Source organism: Grammomys surdaster, unplaced genomic scaffold, assembly GCF_004785775.1.
Source record: "Grammomys surdaster isolate TR1022 unplaced genomic scaffold, NIH_TR_1.0 205, whole genome shotgun sequence".
Classification (NCBI taxonomy): domain Eukaryota; kingdom Metazoa; phylum Chordata; class Mammalia; order Rodentia; family Muridae; genus Grammomys; species Grammomys surdaster.
In genome coordinates this window covers 5,848,747-5,864,379 of record NW_021604650.1, presented here as the reverse complement: position 1 = coordinate 5,864,379, position 15,633 = coordinate 5,848,747, and the positions used below count along the sequence as shown (strand labels likewise).

The 15,633-nt window shown below is 48.8% G+C and overlaps 1 protein-coding gene across 2 annotated transcripts in view; it reads left to right on the top strand.

Moving 5' to 3' along the window:
- The window catches only part of Shank2 (SH3 and multiple ankyrin repeat domains 2), a 432,981-nt gene that overhangs the window by 94,207 nt on the left and 323,141 nt on the right, over positions 1-15,633 (top strand). For both annotated transcript variants that reach the window (XM_028771108.1, XM_028771107.1), the window contains 2 exons: positions 4,481-4,597; positions 14,206-14,283. In XM_028771108.1, the coding sequence (XP_028626941.1) occupies positions 4,481-4,597; positions 14,206-14,283 (195 nt within the window). The remainder of the gene's footprint in view (positions 1-4,480; positions 4,598-14,205; positions 14,284-15,633) is intronic.

The window sequence follows — 15,633 nt, the reverse complement described above, 5'->3', positions numbered from 1 at the left end:
CTCTCTCTCTCTCTCTCTCTCTCTCTCTCTCTCTCTCTCTCTCTCTCCCACCCTTTTTCCCTCTCTCCCTCCTTCCCTCCCTAATCTCTCTCAGCCTCCCTCCCATATCTCTAGGACCCCAAGGATGTTACAGTCTAATCTATGATGTTTGAGTGTCTTACTGAAAATTGAGAAAATACAGCCAGGTATGGAGACTCACACCTGTGATCCCAACATTTAAGAAGCTGAGGCCAGGGGTTGGCTTTGAGTTCTAAGTCAGCCTAGGCTATAGAACTACAGAGTAAGTAAGGCCTTGTCTGTCATATTTACTATTCTATTGCTCTGACAAAACACCATGACCATGGAAACTTATGAAAGAAAGTATTTAATCAGGCTTACAGTTTCAGAGGATTAGAGTCCAGGATGGCAGAGCAAAGAAACAGCAGCATGATCAGCTGAGAGGTCACACCTGGATCTAAAAGCAGGTGGCAGAGAGAGGCAGGGAAGGAGAGAGACAGAGAGAGACACAGACAGAGACAGGCACTGGGAATGTCATGAGTCTTTTGAAAACTCAAAACCTGCTTTCTATGGCATACCTCCACCAACAAGGCCACACCTCCTAATCCTTCCCAAATGCTTCCACTAACTGGGAGCCAAACATTCAAACATACAGCCTATGGGGAGCATTCTCATTCAAGTCACCACATTGTCTCAAAATAAAATAACATAAAGAAACATTTGTGCCCCTCCGCCATACTCTGAACCACCCCTGTCATCTATGACCCTACACAGTGGACATGCTGTACAAATGATTGTTCTGTTCTTTTGTATGGGAAATTATGGCAAGAAAAAAGATGTCTGTGCACTGTCAGTACAAATGTGGTGTTTATCCTGAATATTTTTGATTGATCACTGATGGTCTCGCAGCTCAGAGGGACAGCTGTCTCTGCTTCTATCTTTGTTTCTCTGTATGTATGTCAAGAACTGTGTGTTCATCCATCCACTCATGACGGCTCACTCTCTAGCACTCAGAAACCAGAGGCAAGACCAGCCTGGTCTGCATAATGAGTTCCAGGCCATCAGGTGTTACATAGTGAGAGTCTAGCTTCAAACTGTCAATCAAAAGAGAATTGTGTTCATGCTAATACTCCATACCGGGAGCTGGAGAGATGGCTCCCATAGCTAAGAGCACTGGCTGCTCTTCCAGAGGACCTGGGTTCAATTGCCGGCATCCCCATAGTGGCTCACAAATGTCTATAACTCTAGCTATTAATCTCAAAGATGGAAGGAAAAAGATCACTGACCCAAATTATCATGGCCAAATTAATTAAAGCAAGCTTTTCTTATTCGTATACAACAGAAGCATAACACCTAACACCCCCTGACAGGAAGACATAATTGCAAGGTGGTCTCAATAACAGGTAGTGATAGCAACCACTTGAAAACAAAGAGAGTGTTGCAAGATAGTTATTGACTTTTTGAAACAAAGACATCCTTGCTGTTTCTTGGAACAGGCAGTACAGAACCGTTTGTAGTTAAGGTTACAGTCAGGTCATAGCCTAGTCCTTGAGAAACAGGTTTAATCATAAACAGGAACAAACCTAATTTGTCTTTACTATAAGATAACTTTAAAATCTAAAATGGAGGCAGGCTGGTTCATTGTCCCAGAAGATCAGATGCCCCTCTGCTGGCCTCCTCAGGTACTGCATGCATGTAGTGCACAGACATACATAAAAACACTCATGAACATAAAATTAATGAATTAATCCCCATACCAAACCAGCACCACAAGGCTCTGGCTTTTCTTTAAGTTGAATTTTAGCTAGTCTCTTCAGCTTAGAGAAACCAGTCTGAATTCTTCACTTGAGCACTTGTTTGCTAAACTCTGGCTGCTGGTTGGCTCAGCCATCCAGTGTCTGATCCCTGGGCTCTTCCTACCCACATTCCTGCATCTCCACCAGAAGGTTCTGTCCTAGCAACCAGGGATTAAGAAGGGAAGAGACTAACGGTGGCTTCTTATCTAAGTGCCTGGCAGATTCTATGGTTATAGTTATCCGTTTTTGTTTTTTTGTTTTTGTTTTGTTGTTGTTGTTTTGTTGTTGTTCCTCCTCCTCCTCCTCCTCCTCTTCCTCCTTCCCCTCCTCCTCTTCCTCCTCTTCTTCCTCCTTCCCCTTCCCCTTCCCCTCCTCCTCCTGCTCCTCCTCTTGCTCCTCCTCTTGCTCTTCCTCCTCCTCCTCTTGCTCTTCCTCCTCCTCCTCCTCCTCCTTCTTCTTCTGGACCCCTGCCCCCGACTTCCTATAGTCAGTGCCCCTGTTTCCTCTCTCAGTGTCCATCACATTTTGACCCTCTCTGAGAAAATGGTGACAGGCTCCTGGGAATGCAACTTCAAACCTCCTGAATTCAAATTATGTGGGGGAGGGGGTAATGAGTCTGGATGAATTGCTCGGGTGAGCCTGTAGTAACCAAGTCCTCTTAACTGACTAGAGAGCAATTAAATTAAGCTGCTACAAAATGCTGTCTCCACAAAGCCTTGGAGAAGAGCTGATTAGCCAAATTGTATCTTCACTTTAAGGAGCAGAATTTCCATCTCAAACTGGTTGGAGCAAGCGGAGGGATTAGGCCTTGTTTTAATGTCTCTGAAAAGCCCCAGGGGTGGAGTAGCTCAGAGGAGTCCCAGTAGGGTCCTGTGGATTACACCATGGGCTTCCCTGGCTCCTTGCTTCTCCCTCTGGTTCTTATGGCCCTTCCCTTCCCTCTCCTCCCCTCCTATCCCCTCCCCTCCTACTCCCCTCCTTCTTCCCTCCCCTTCCTTTCACTTCCCTTCCCATGGTGTGATAGCTCCAGCAGCTGTAAAGAATGTTATTTTTCCAGAAGCCCTGTGCCATTCTGATCTTGGCCCCCTGAGTCTGCTGGGCTCCAAGGTTCCTCTCTGAGCCTTGCCTGCAGTGATGGAGCTGCCAGCTGCATAGCTATGCCCTGTCCTTCTGCAGGATCGGGTGCGCCTGGGCCATCTGAACCAACAGGAGCTGGGCAGGCAATCCCAGGAATGAAGCAGGTGCTTAAGTGAAGTGGGGCCACCAGGCAGGCAGGTAGGAGAGCGGAATCTCTTGTCAGAACCATCTAGTCAACAATGAGAGAGTGTCACGGGGGCATGGCACGATAAACGGATGTTTCTTGGATGCTTTTAGCAACTGTAGTCTACTTCTCCCTCTTTGCAAAGTGGCTTTTACTCTCATTGACCCTGCTGAGGTAAAGTGTTCTCTGTATACTGATCAGAGGCATAGTCTGTTGATCCAGGACCAGTGTCATCATCCACAAGAGCTTTCTTTGTCCTTGGTGTGGCAGACCTGCCTCCTCCTGTGAGGTTACTGCCTGTCAGAGGTGCCCAGTCACCTGTGCAGGGACCTTCCTGCCACTTTGAACTGGGATGGGGTGCTGTACCTATTTTTAGGGCCCAGTGTCATGTGATCTTTGATGTCCTTGTCCTCTGTGACTCATGAGAGGGACACTGCTTCCATTTAATGACAAGGACATCCATAAGCTTGAAGGTGAGGGCCAAGCTAATGGATGGTCTGGGACCCAGTCCAAGTGTGCTTGGCTTTCGAACTACCTGGGATATAGTCACTGTGTCAACCCCTAGAAGAACTTGGAAGGAGCAGATCACATAGTTGGGCTGTCCTACCCTGGGTCCTGCCTCCTGTGGAAGGTTGGATTGCATTTAAATGCAGCGAGAAGCTGGGTTTGCATGTGGAAGGACAAGTGCAGGCCTTCTTGTGCACATACACACAGGGATAGGGCTCTGAGCAACCCCATCCCCATGCCTGTGCATAGTAGCTTCCTGCCTGGGAGCATGGACCAGCAATACAGAGCTGAGCGTCCTGATCTGTATGTCATAGAGCTCAGCCCCCATATCAGGGAAAGACCTGTTTGTCTTTTGAACAATGTGTCTTTCTGGATCTATGTGGAAAGAACCCTGGGGTCCCTTCCAGACCTCTTGCCCAAGAGCAGAGTACGGGTTCCCATCTGGTCAGGGGTTCCCTCTCTCCACTCTTAGCTGGGATCTTGCGGCCTCCCCAGTCCTTGGTGTGTGTGGGCCTCAGTCTACAAAGCTAGGTGGGGTGAAGTCTACCATGAGCTCTGTCATGCTTTTAAATGAGTGGTAGAATGCTGGGCATAGGCCTGTGGCTTAGGCAACGTTAGGTACCAAGTCTCACTCAACATCTGTGTCGTAGGCCCAGCCAGTAAGAGGGTGCTGGGGTCTCATGAAGCCTCTGTGTCCTAGGGCCAAGCAACAGGGGGTGCTGGGGTCTCATGAAGCCTTTGTGTCTCAAACCTAGGCAGCAGGGGCCACCGGGGTCTCTGTCTCAGGACTGGCCAGCAGGGGGTGCTGGAGTCTCATGCAGCCTCTGTGTCTCAGACCTAGCCAGTAGGGGCCACTGGGGTCTCTGTCTCAGGACTGGCCAGCAGGGGCACCAAGATCTCACTCAGTCTCTTGTCTCAGGCCTGCAGGTACGGCCATGTCCAGCATTTGGAACATCTGCTTTTCTATGGTGCAGACATGAGTGCACAGAACGCCTCGGGGAACACAGCCTTGCATATCTGCGCCCTCTACAATCAGGTCAGTGGCGTACACATCCCTCACTCTAACCCTGGGGTGCACTGGGCACTGGGTGGAGGGGCTGGCCTGTGTTTCTTTGTGACCCTCACCCGCTGCCTTACTGAGAACCAGAGGCTGGTGAAGCTGTGAGCAGCCCTAGGTCACATTCCAGATCTGCAGTCAGCCCTGTGCAATGCCAATGACCCAGGCATGGGAGGAGCAGAACCCTTGGGTGAGTGCCAACTTTGCTTGGTCTCAGAGCCTGGAACCTGGGTAACCCCTCCACTCTCCTTTCACTTGTGGTTAAGTGTGCATAACAAGTGTGACCCTCATAAACATGTAGGTGTCAATTCTTTGACAGCACATTCACAATGCTTTATGGCCATCCTCACTATCCACCTCCTCGACTTTTCATCTTCCCAAACTGAATCTGTGTCCCCAGGAAACACCAGCTCCCAACCCTCACCCCCTGAACCCCTAGTGTCCCATCCTGCTCTCTGCTTTAAGAACCTCTGACGACGAGGATTTTGCGGGAGTTGGCCACCTATGTTGAGCTTCTTCCACTCAGCACCATATTCTCATGGTCTAACCTGTGGTAATGAATGCCAGACACTCTTCCTTCTGAAGTTTGTTTCCACACCACCTGCTCTCCTGTGGGTGGATGCGTGCCTTGTTCTGCCTCTGGCTGTTGTGGTTTCATGTTGCCATGAACCCAGGTGTGTGCAGCTATCTTCTGGCCTCTATGGGGACAAACTCCTAAGCAGAACTCAATGTAAATGACACACTGGTGTTCCACACCCTTCCTCCAAACTTCCATGTCAGACCCTGGTGGACAGTGCTGTTCTGGAATCCCTACAGGCTGGGGACATAGTGCCTGCTCTCTGGGAGGGAGACACCTTAGTGGCTGGGACTTTGATCCTGAACCATGAGTACCCTGATCTGGATGTAGAGGGGAAATGAGAGACAGAAGGCCCCGGGGGATGGGATGGGTGTTGAGCATAGTACTGCTCAAAGGATATGGGTGGACTGCAGGGTCAGCTACAGCAAGCAGGAAAGGTACCAATGTCCTTGGTACTCAAGGTCAGGTTGACATAGGACAACCCCATTGAAGACTGCTTTCTTCTTTCTCTTCTCACGTCATGAAACCTCAAGTCTGAGGCTAATGACCCACAGACACGACCCCAAGCAGCCCAGCAGAGGGACTGGGGAAAGACTCTCCCTCTTGAAGGGTGGAGGGTTCTCAGTGGTGAGGCTCTGCTGAGCATACCCTGGGGGTGTGGCCTCAGTGAACACTGAGTTCTCTTCCAGTCTCAAAGCCATAATCCTATCACACCACTGACAGTGACCCTAGATGACAACTCAGACCTTAGCTCACATATCCAAGTTTGGTTCCAGGCTCTAATGGCTGGTCCCAAGTCGTCTCTACTTCTAGCCAGTAACTTTCCTGGATCCTTCACCCTTGAAAACTACTACAAACCCTTCAAGACCCCACTCACATGGTTTCCCCGCCCCCAGTCTAGCCTTCTCTTGACCTTATAGAATTTGTGAGTGTCTTGCTCTGAAGACCACTCTCAGGATTAGGCTGATAGAGTCAGTGTTTCAGCTGGAGTGTCTTGCAGGGCTCCTGACTTAGACACATAGTATATTCACAGCATAGTCAACCCCGGGTCCACCGTGGAGCTCGGATGGGGGAACCCTTGTTAAGTGTGGGAATACTCAGCTGCCTTAGAAAATACATCATGAAGCTTGACTGGGTCTAGGAAAACATCTGCACCAACATCTGCTTTGTAATGATTGCCTGCGATGGGAAAACATGGCTTAATTTCACTCAGTATATTTCAAGCATATTTTAATCACAAAAAATATAGGAAATCACAGTTTCTGTCACTTAAAATAATTGTGGGCATGATGGTCTTTGAAAGGGAGGCTGCAGAATTTTATTAGGCAGCCTGTGTTCTTGGCTATATCGGAGACTCATCCTGCTGGGGTTTACTCCATATACCCCAGAGCTGTCTCCACCCCTAGGAGGGTCCCCAGATGGCCAGGGCTCCCAGGAAAACCTTTTCCCCATACACTGTCAGTCAGAATAGAGGTGGCTGATTTTCCAGGGCCTGTTGGTAAACATTTTATGCTTTGGTCACTGCCTGGACCCTCTGGTCACATGTGAGCTGAGCAGCTGCAGTACAGCACTCAGAAGCGACAGGACATGGAAAGTGGCCATGTGCAAGAAGTTATTTGTTCAGTCAGGGGTGGGGTGAGTTGTGGGGGTCTGGGATGGCCACAGGCTGTTGGCCGTCTTTGGAGTAGAAGGCTACACTATCGAAATTGTACCTCATTTATAGATTTGCGCCTCCCCAGGGCTTGAGTGACTCCATCCTACAGACCAGTGAGTCTGAGCAAGGGTGGGGAGAGCTGTCCACTCTGCAAAGCTGCCCCCTCATGAGGGCAGCCTGCTGCCACCCAGCTTCAGACAGTATGTCTGTTCTCTGCAGCCTGGGACAGAGTCAGCCAAGGTGACTAATCTTGTGTCACCTCTAAGGATGCTGTGTTGGTTTTTAGGCTCTGGAGTTATTGGCCACACAGCCTCCTGACACCATGACAAGTTGGGATGTCAGTGAGTGTTCCAGAATCTGTCCTCCCCTGAAGGGAGGGGTCTTCAGTCTGTCTCAGCCCTTCCCCAGCCCGTGGCTGTGTCTGGATTGTGTGGGTGAAGCTGCTTCACCACAGCTCTGAGGGTTACAGTCTTGCATAGCTTCCTGGAGCTCACGGGAGCTGTCTCAGGAGTGAAGGATAAGTCAGCCTTTGGCACTGCACACAGATGTCCTCAGTCTTTCCTCCCTGTATCACTACCTCGCTGGCATCTGTGCCCATGGCCCCGTGTCTACAGACAGGAGATATATGTGGTTGCACAGGCTTGGTTGTTGATGACAGAGACCACACCAGGGACATTACATAGGAAGTGGTGTCATGCTGTACATGCTGAGGGAAGGACAGAATTCAGAAGGGCAAGATTCAGGACAAAGAGAGACATGGCCTTGGGGACATGGGATAGTGATGAGGAGGCCTGGCCCACTGGGCTCTGCTGGGCATAAACTGGGACCTGGGTGTGCAGTTAGGTAGCCTGAATGTCCTTTGGGTCTAGGGTTGCTAAGAGGTTGAAGTAGAAACTGAATGTCTATGATATCTAGCATGGGATAAGGACTCAGCAACTCAAGGCTGTAATGGTGGTGTTGAAGATAGTGATGGGGTTGAAGATGATGTTCATGGAGATTATGGTGCTGATGCTGTAGCTATTGATGATGAGGTGATGGTAGTGATGGTGATTATAGTGATGAAGATGCTATTATGGTGAAGTTAATGGGGATGATGATGATAGTGATGGTCGTGATGATAACGGTGATAGTAAAGTTAATGATGATGCTGATGGTAAAGTTAGTGATGCTGATGATGGTAAAGTTAGTGATGATGGTGGTGATGATAATTGGAATGATAGTGGTGGTGGTGATGATGGTGGTGGTGGTGATGGTGGTGGTGATGATGGTGGTGGTGGTGATGATGGTGGTGGTGGTGTGATCATCCTTAATGAGCCGCTCCTCAGATCTGGAAGCCCCAGGTATGTAGAATGCTATATGTGCTTTATCAATTTCATCAGGACACTTCTAATAAAACACACTGTGATCAGAAGATTCTCTTTCCTCTCATGCAATCAACTAATTAGGGCTCTGATTGTAAGCAGCAAATTGATTCTAATCTTTGAGTTCTCTCGACTCACGATGGCTTCCCAAGAGCTCCAGAGGGAGAAAGCACCACCCTGGATAATGAGGAATCAGAGGAAGCTTAAATATCAAAGGTTACTAGAGCAGCCTGGTGTGTCTAGAAGATAAACACATACACACGCACACACACACACAGATTAAAAAACACACACAGACACATGCACACATGCATGTACACACACATGAATGCACATGCATGTTCGTGCACGCACACACACACACAAGCATGCATATTACCTTTTGGTAATATTCCTCTTGTGTGTTGGGAGGGAAATGTTTTCAATGTGTATCTCTGTGCCTTGCTGGTTTCTCATGGGGCATGTGTCCACTTCCCTGGGGCCATCTCAGGGCTAACATCCCTATAGGCATCATGGCTCTGGGTCCCTCAGAATGTACTTCTGTCTGTTACTGTAATAAAGCACTTTGACCAAAAACAACTTGTGGAGGGATGGGTTTATTGGTCTTACACTTCCAGGTCACAGTTCATCATTGAGGGAAGTCAGGACAGGGACTTGAAACAGAAACTATGGAGAAATGCTGCTTGCTGGCTCACTCAGGCTCGTGCTTATCCACCTTATAGCCCAGGACCGCCTGCTGAGGGAATAGTGCTGCCCACAGTGGGCTGATCCTTCCTATGTTAATTAACAATTAAGACACTCACTCATAGACATTGTCACAGACCAATCTGATCTGGGCAGTCTTTCAACTGTGACTCCCTTCTCAGCTGACTCTAGGCTGTGTCAAGTTGACAGTTAAAGCTAATTAAGACAGACAGCATCAGTCTTTCTTCTGAGAGCCTTGTAGCTATCACTGACTGGTGTTTGCATCATACTGGTCAGCAGATCCAGGTTAGGAAGTAGTAAAGTTAGACTTCTGTTCCACTCCCCTTAGCCTTTGGGGTCTGAACAGAACTCAGGGAGTTCAGGTAAAGCAGAAGCCTGGTGACCTGCAGCATGTGAAATAAGAGGTCTCAATTACCCTGCTCCTTTTGGGGGCACACACTATTAAAGGTTACAGACTCACCCTGGTGATGCCTTGCAGTGGTGACACCTGCTCACCTGATGTCTCCACCCGGTGGCCTCTTAGGAGACCCAGTCCCTATGCTCCTCCCTGCTCTGTAACTAGCATCCTTTTCTCTGGAGTTAGAGTCTGGGATTCAGATGACCCCCATCCTGCTTGTCCAGATCTGTCCCCTGTTGATCCATCCCCACCCATCTTATCACTCCTCTGATAGCCCTCCCAAGACCATGGCATTCACAGTCCAAGCACACCTGTGGCTATAAATTGGCTCCTGCTACAAATCCCAAGACCTGCCCCCACAGTGCCATCCGGTGATTCCCTCACTCCTGGCTACTTCTGCAGAGTCTTTGCATTTGTCTGTGGCGATCCTGCCACTTGTGACCACAGCTTCTCTTCTTGTCACACCGGAGTTCAGCCTACTGACCACTTGCCTCATCTCCACCTGATATACCCTGTCCTCTTTGAAGGCCACACACGGGCCTTCAGAACAGCTCACCTAGAGCTGACTGCTCCTTGTCTCCCCACTCCCACCCATCCCAAGCTCACAGGGACCATGACCCTATGCTTCAATTCTGTGTTCCCAGGGATTGGCGTGGCCATCGGCTTGTCCACTCTCCGCAGGCAAGGATGACTGAGATTTCTTAGTCTGTCCCTTCACTTGCAAAATGGACAAGAACAAGGGGCCCACAGCTCCTCGAGCCAGAGGCACACAGCCCATAGCTGAGTGCAGTGTGGCCTCAGAATGACTCCCCTCAGGGAAAAGACATATTTTTTTTAAGTGTCTCTGAAAATTAGCACCAAGAGAAAAACTGGCAGAGAAATGGCCCTTAGAAGATGAATACAAATTGCTTATGTATTCATACTTCATTGATTTTTTTTAAAGGATGGAGACCTGCCAGCTAAGACTCAAGCCATCCAAGGGACTGAAGGAGATGGTTATGCTCTGCGTTAATGTTTTGGGCCTTCCTCACCTCCTGACACTGCAGATTGCCCTGTTTCCCACCAACCCTCCCTTTCTCTTCTTACCCAATTCAAGCGGCTTTCCCATGTGCTTGTCCTGCCTTCTGTGGCATGGATCCCTTGCTACCCCAGCAAGGTGCTGTGCCAGGCATGTGCGGTAGAGCAGCAAGGTATAGAACACATGCCTGCACAGGTGTGTGCACACAGGTACATGCATGCACACACACATATGCACACATGTCTGTTGAAGTCTAACTGTGAGTAAGCCACAAAACCCCTGGCCCTTTAGTTCTGAAGTAGCTTGACTGACTGGAAATGTCAACCAAGCATTTGGGGATCCTGCCAAGGTTGCCCTATAATATCAGAGAAATGGGCTCCCCTCTTGGGATTCTTAGTTTCATTAATAAAAAAAAATGGAAACTTTTATTAGAGTTTTGAAGAAAATCTCCAGAACAGGCAAGCTGTGAATCTCAGCAGTTGCCTGAGGGAGAGTGGAGGAGAGAAGGGAAAAAGTCGTTTATGGAGGACAAGCTGCTTCATGGTGAGAGCAGAGAGTAAGAGTGAGAGAGCTTAGTGTGAAAAAAAAAAATCCACTTAGGCTCTGGCAAGCATCCAAAAGAAAGAGACAGAAAAGAAGAAAAGGGGAAAGCTGTGTCTTTTTGAGGCCTGACTCTTAAAGGCAAGCCAACTCAACAGAATCTCATGGAGGATCATAGGGACTGTGCTAGGCAGAGGGAATTCTGGGAAGCAAAAGTACAGTATCTCATTAAAGGGATAATTATTCCTCCCATCTCTTTAGCATGGCTTAAGATTAACCCACCTTACTAGGAGTGGTTTCCTCTTCTTAGGGGGTCATCCCTCCTTCCTAGGGGTTATCTCTCCTTCCTTGGGTGTGTTTCCTCCTTCCTGGGGCTGGTGGGGGGGAGAGGAATCTATCTTTCTTAGGGGTGGCCCCTCCTCCATAGGAGTTGTCCCTTAGCCAGACCATTGACCTGCCCAACTGGAATGTTAGGTCTCCACTCAGGCAGGAGCTGCTGTGTCAGAATGCACTCTGCCTTTGCAGCCCGGCCATCATTGCAAGGATGAGTTGGGCTCTGGGGGTTAGTTCATATGGGTTCTGGAAACAGCCCTTTTGGGGTGAGTAGAAGAGTTTTCTGGGCTCCTTCCCATGTCCTACTGATGGGTGAGAATGACAATACCAGGGGAGGGTTTATTCCTAGCCTGTTATGGGAATGTCAGTGACAATGTAGGTACTCTTGAGGGGTTACAGGAGCCAGGGAGGGGTTGCCCAGGCTTCCCCCAGGGCTCTCAAGCTGAAGTTCTGATTGGGAAACAGGGGCTCTGAGTTGCTTTTGCAGCTGAAGGTGTATGGTGCCAAGAGCCCCAGACATGTTCAATTCCTGCAGAAACCCAGCACCAAGCTTCCTGTCAGATTCCTTCTGGCTGCTGTGTACTGTCCCCAGGGAGGGCCCACCTGCTTCCTCGCCTGAGCTGGCACACTTTTCTTTTCCTTCTGTTTTCTTTCTTTCCTCTCGTCCCAACATTCTCTTCACTCAAGCTGTATTGTTGTTGGTGTCACTGCCCTAAAGATTTACGCTGTAGATTATAGGGCCAACCAGTGGGACAGGTTGAGGGTGGCTGAGGCTTGGGTTCAGGATGACTGGGGAGGCTCTTGGTCAGGCCAGGGCAGCCCTTCTGTGGCCTCTCATCTGTGTAGCCCTAATCATCCTTCTTCTCTTGCCACAGCCTCCCAGCCCCCAGCTGCTGTTGAGACAGCATCAGCATGCACATAGCCTTTCAGTTCTTGTGGCCACAGGAGGGGATCTCCTCCCAGCTCCCAGGGTCCTAGTGGTTGATGTATCTAGGGCACAGAGGGAAAACACCTGCTTCTCCGCAGGATGTCATCACAGACAGAGCCTCTGTCCTCATTGCACACCTGCCTGTTGGGCATCCCTGAGTATAGACATGCGGGAATCTGCTTGGCAAGGGTCCTGACCAGCTGCAACCCAGTGACAAACATTGGCTTAAACTAATCATGCAAATATTTATTCCAAACTAGAACTCAGTATTCTGAACACCTAACAGGGTCCATTTACTCAGGCAGCCATACACCCCACAGTGAAGCTTTGCTTCGCGAGGACACCACCATGGTCTCATAACAACTCATCACCTAGGGATCATCTTAGTTTGCTAAGTTCAGTCCGTGAGGGTCAAATGATAACTATGTCACCTAGGAATACATTAAGTGACCATGCATCTGCAGTCAGTCCTTCTATATCAATACTGTAATCTCAGTCTTTTGTAGAATTTTTGTTTATGTGTATGCATGTGTGGATACCTGTGAGGGTCAGAAGAGAGCATCCCTGGAGCTGGAGTTATAGGCAGTTGTTAGTGGCCTGAAGTGGGTGCTGGGAACTGAACTTGGATCCTCTCCAAGAGCAAGAAGTGTTCTTACCCACTGAGCCATCTCTCAATGGTCTTCCCTTAGTCTTTTTGTTGACAGCCACTGGCCCACACAGTCCTCTTTGGAGCTTCCAAAGGTCAGTGAGACTTGTCTGTTGGCCCGAAGTTCAAATAAATGGCCAGGGGTAGAGGCTCTGTTTCACTATAGAAACACCAAAATGCCCTCCTTCACTTTGCCAGCATTGAGACATGTAATCCTGAGCTATGCGCAAAGACCCACGTGCTTGCCTGGATCCCATTCCTTCTCTGGACAGTCAGGTTTTTGAAATGTGATAGAACCTGGTTCCCCTGCTGGCCAGACCTTTGCCTTCCAGAAAGATTAGTGGAATTTTTGCTTGCTTGTTTGTTTGGTTGATCGGTTGGTTTTGTTTTTTGTTTGTTTGTTTTGTCCATTTGTCTTGTAGGTCCTGCAACTGCCCAGAGTTCTGCAGAACATTTAGAGATCATCAAGTCCCTGGAGCTTGAGTTATAGGCAGTTGTGGAGTTATGGGCAGACCCTTGTGGGTCCTGCAACTGCAGAATGTTCTAGAACAGCCTTACCCTGACTCAGAATGTTTACAGGCTTCCCACAGTTTCTCTTTCTTTCTGTGTCTTGCCTCCAGTCACATGTTTAATAGATGTGTATGGAACATCTGTAGAATATTATCAGGAGTAGACTGGTTTGTCATGGGCAGGTGTGGTTTAACATTTTATAGCTTCTGCCAAGGTGTTATCGAAAGCGTTGTGGTGATGAAGCCTCAGCTGACAGTGATGAGACTCCTTTATTTATCCTCTTATTTATCTTCTCTTTCTTGATGTGTGCGTGTGCGTGTGCGTGTGCGTGTGCGTGTGCGTGTGTGTGTGTGTGTTTGAAACAGGGCCTCTCAGTGTCCTGAAACTTAGTAATCTGGACAGACTCCAAGGATCTGCCGACTCAGCACTGAGATTGCACACATGAGCCCCCACACAGCACACTTGTTTGCTGTTGTTGTTAAGATTACTTATTTTTCAATTGTGTGTGTATCTCTCTGTGCACACATGAGTGTGCATGCGTGTGAGTACAGTACCCATGGAGGCCAGAAGAGGGCGTCAGATCCTCTGGAGCAGCCATGTAGGTTCTGGAAACCATCCTGGGTCCTCTGCAGGAGCATCACCTGTTCTTAACTTTGAGCCATCTCTCCAGTCCCGGCACCTGACATCTTTACCTGGATCCTAGGGCTCAAACTCAGGTCCTCATGCTTGCACGGCAAGGGCTTTATGGACTTCCCCATGCCTCGACTGTCTTTCTCTCTGTGGAAGTGCCACACCCATTTAACCTTTCAGGCACAGGCCTCAGACTTCCCATGAGGCTGAACTTGGCAGCATATGTCTTGAGATAAAGTCCATGCCTACCACCATCTCACAAGTGGACTTCTTCTTTTCCATTTGCAGGACAGCTGTGCCAGAGTGCTGCTGTTTCGGGGTGGAAACAAGGAATTGAAAAACTACAACAGCCAGACACCATTTCAGGTAAAGACAGTCACTGACTGCACCATGACAGGCTACAGCCTTGAGGCAGTGCGGGCCAATGACTGTGGCCACAGTACCTCCTGAGAGGAGGCTGCACTACATTCCTGTGGTACAGCTGAGGTCGTTCCATTTGCCTGTCCACACAGGCTGCTTCCTTTAGACCAAAAAGTGGGAATCATGTAGACTCATCTCTGTAGAAGGTTCTAGAAGGGCCATGAAGTAAGACCACTTCAAATTCTGCAGCTGTTGGAAAGTGCTGACTAAACTGTGTATCTATCTCAGAGTGTGAACTTGATGAGAAGGGGGCTTACCGTTCTGTGTCCTCCCTCTCCAACATCCCAGAGTCTGGGAGAACAACCCCCACCGGACCTTGGCCTGTGACCTCTGGGAACATGCAAATCAGTTCATAATTGCTCATAAATTAGAGAAAATGCATAGGACACAAAAGTTAACAACTTAACCATTTAAAAAGATTTAACAAAACCAATTTAGTGACTTTAAGGGCATTCAAAGTGCTGCTCAGCCATTACCACTATCTGGCTAAGAACTCTACCATCACCCCAAAAGGAGATCCTATCCCCAGCCCTGATCTGGGATTTTGGGCTTATGTCCCTACACCAGCCTCAACCTTGAAGACCATGAACTAAGTGGGTGTGTCTCATTATTATATTTATACCTAGAGAAACCTAAGGGGTGTTAAGAGCTCTGTCCTATGAATGGAGGTCAAGGCCAAATGTAAGGTGTGTGGTATGGTAGTGATGGTGTGTGTATGGTGTTTGTGTGTGTGTGTGTGTTTGTACATGTTCATGTGCAGGTTCAGTACATATTATCTGCCTTGTATTTTGAGACAGAATCTCTCACTTGATCTTGAACCTGTAAATTAGGCTGGGTTGGCAGGCCAGGGAGCCCAAGGGACTTGCTATCTACCCCTTAGTGCTGGGCTTGTAGGCACATGCCACCCCACCCCAGCTTTTTAAAAGTGGGATCTGGGGATCAAACTGGGACCCTCACATAAGAGTCATCATCTCCCAAACCCTGAAATATATATCTCTTGCTGTACATCACAGCAGCACAGGGTCTGGAGTCAGGCAAGAATGCGGCAGTCTGAGGAAAGTATTGTCGCCCTGCTGGCTGGCAGCCTGCTGTCCCCGACAAGGGCATGTGGCTGGGGAAGCCGCTCATTTCTAAGTCTCTGCTCTCCAAAGTTCTGTGAGTCTTATTTGGGATTCAGGCTCTGCGTTCCCATAGAAACAGGGGAGTCGAAGTTGTATTTCTAGACGAAGGACAGGAGCCCAAACTACCTAAAATGTGACTGGCAGACGATACATATTTATGATGGAAAGAAATCCA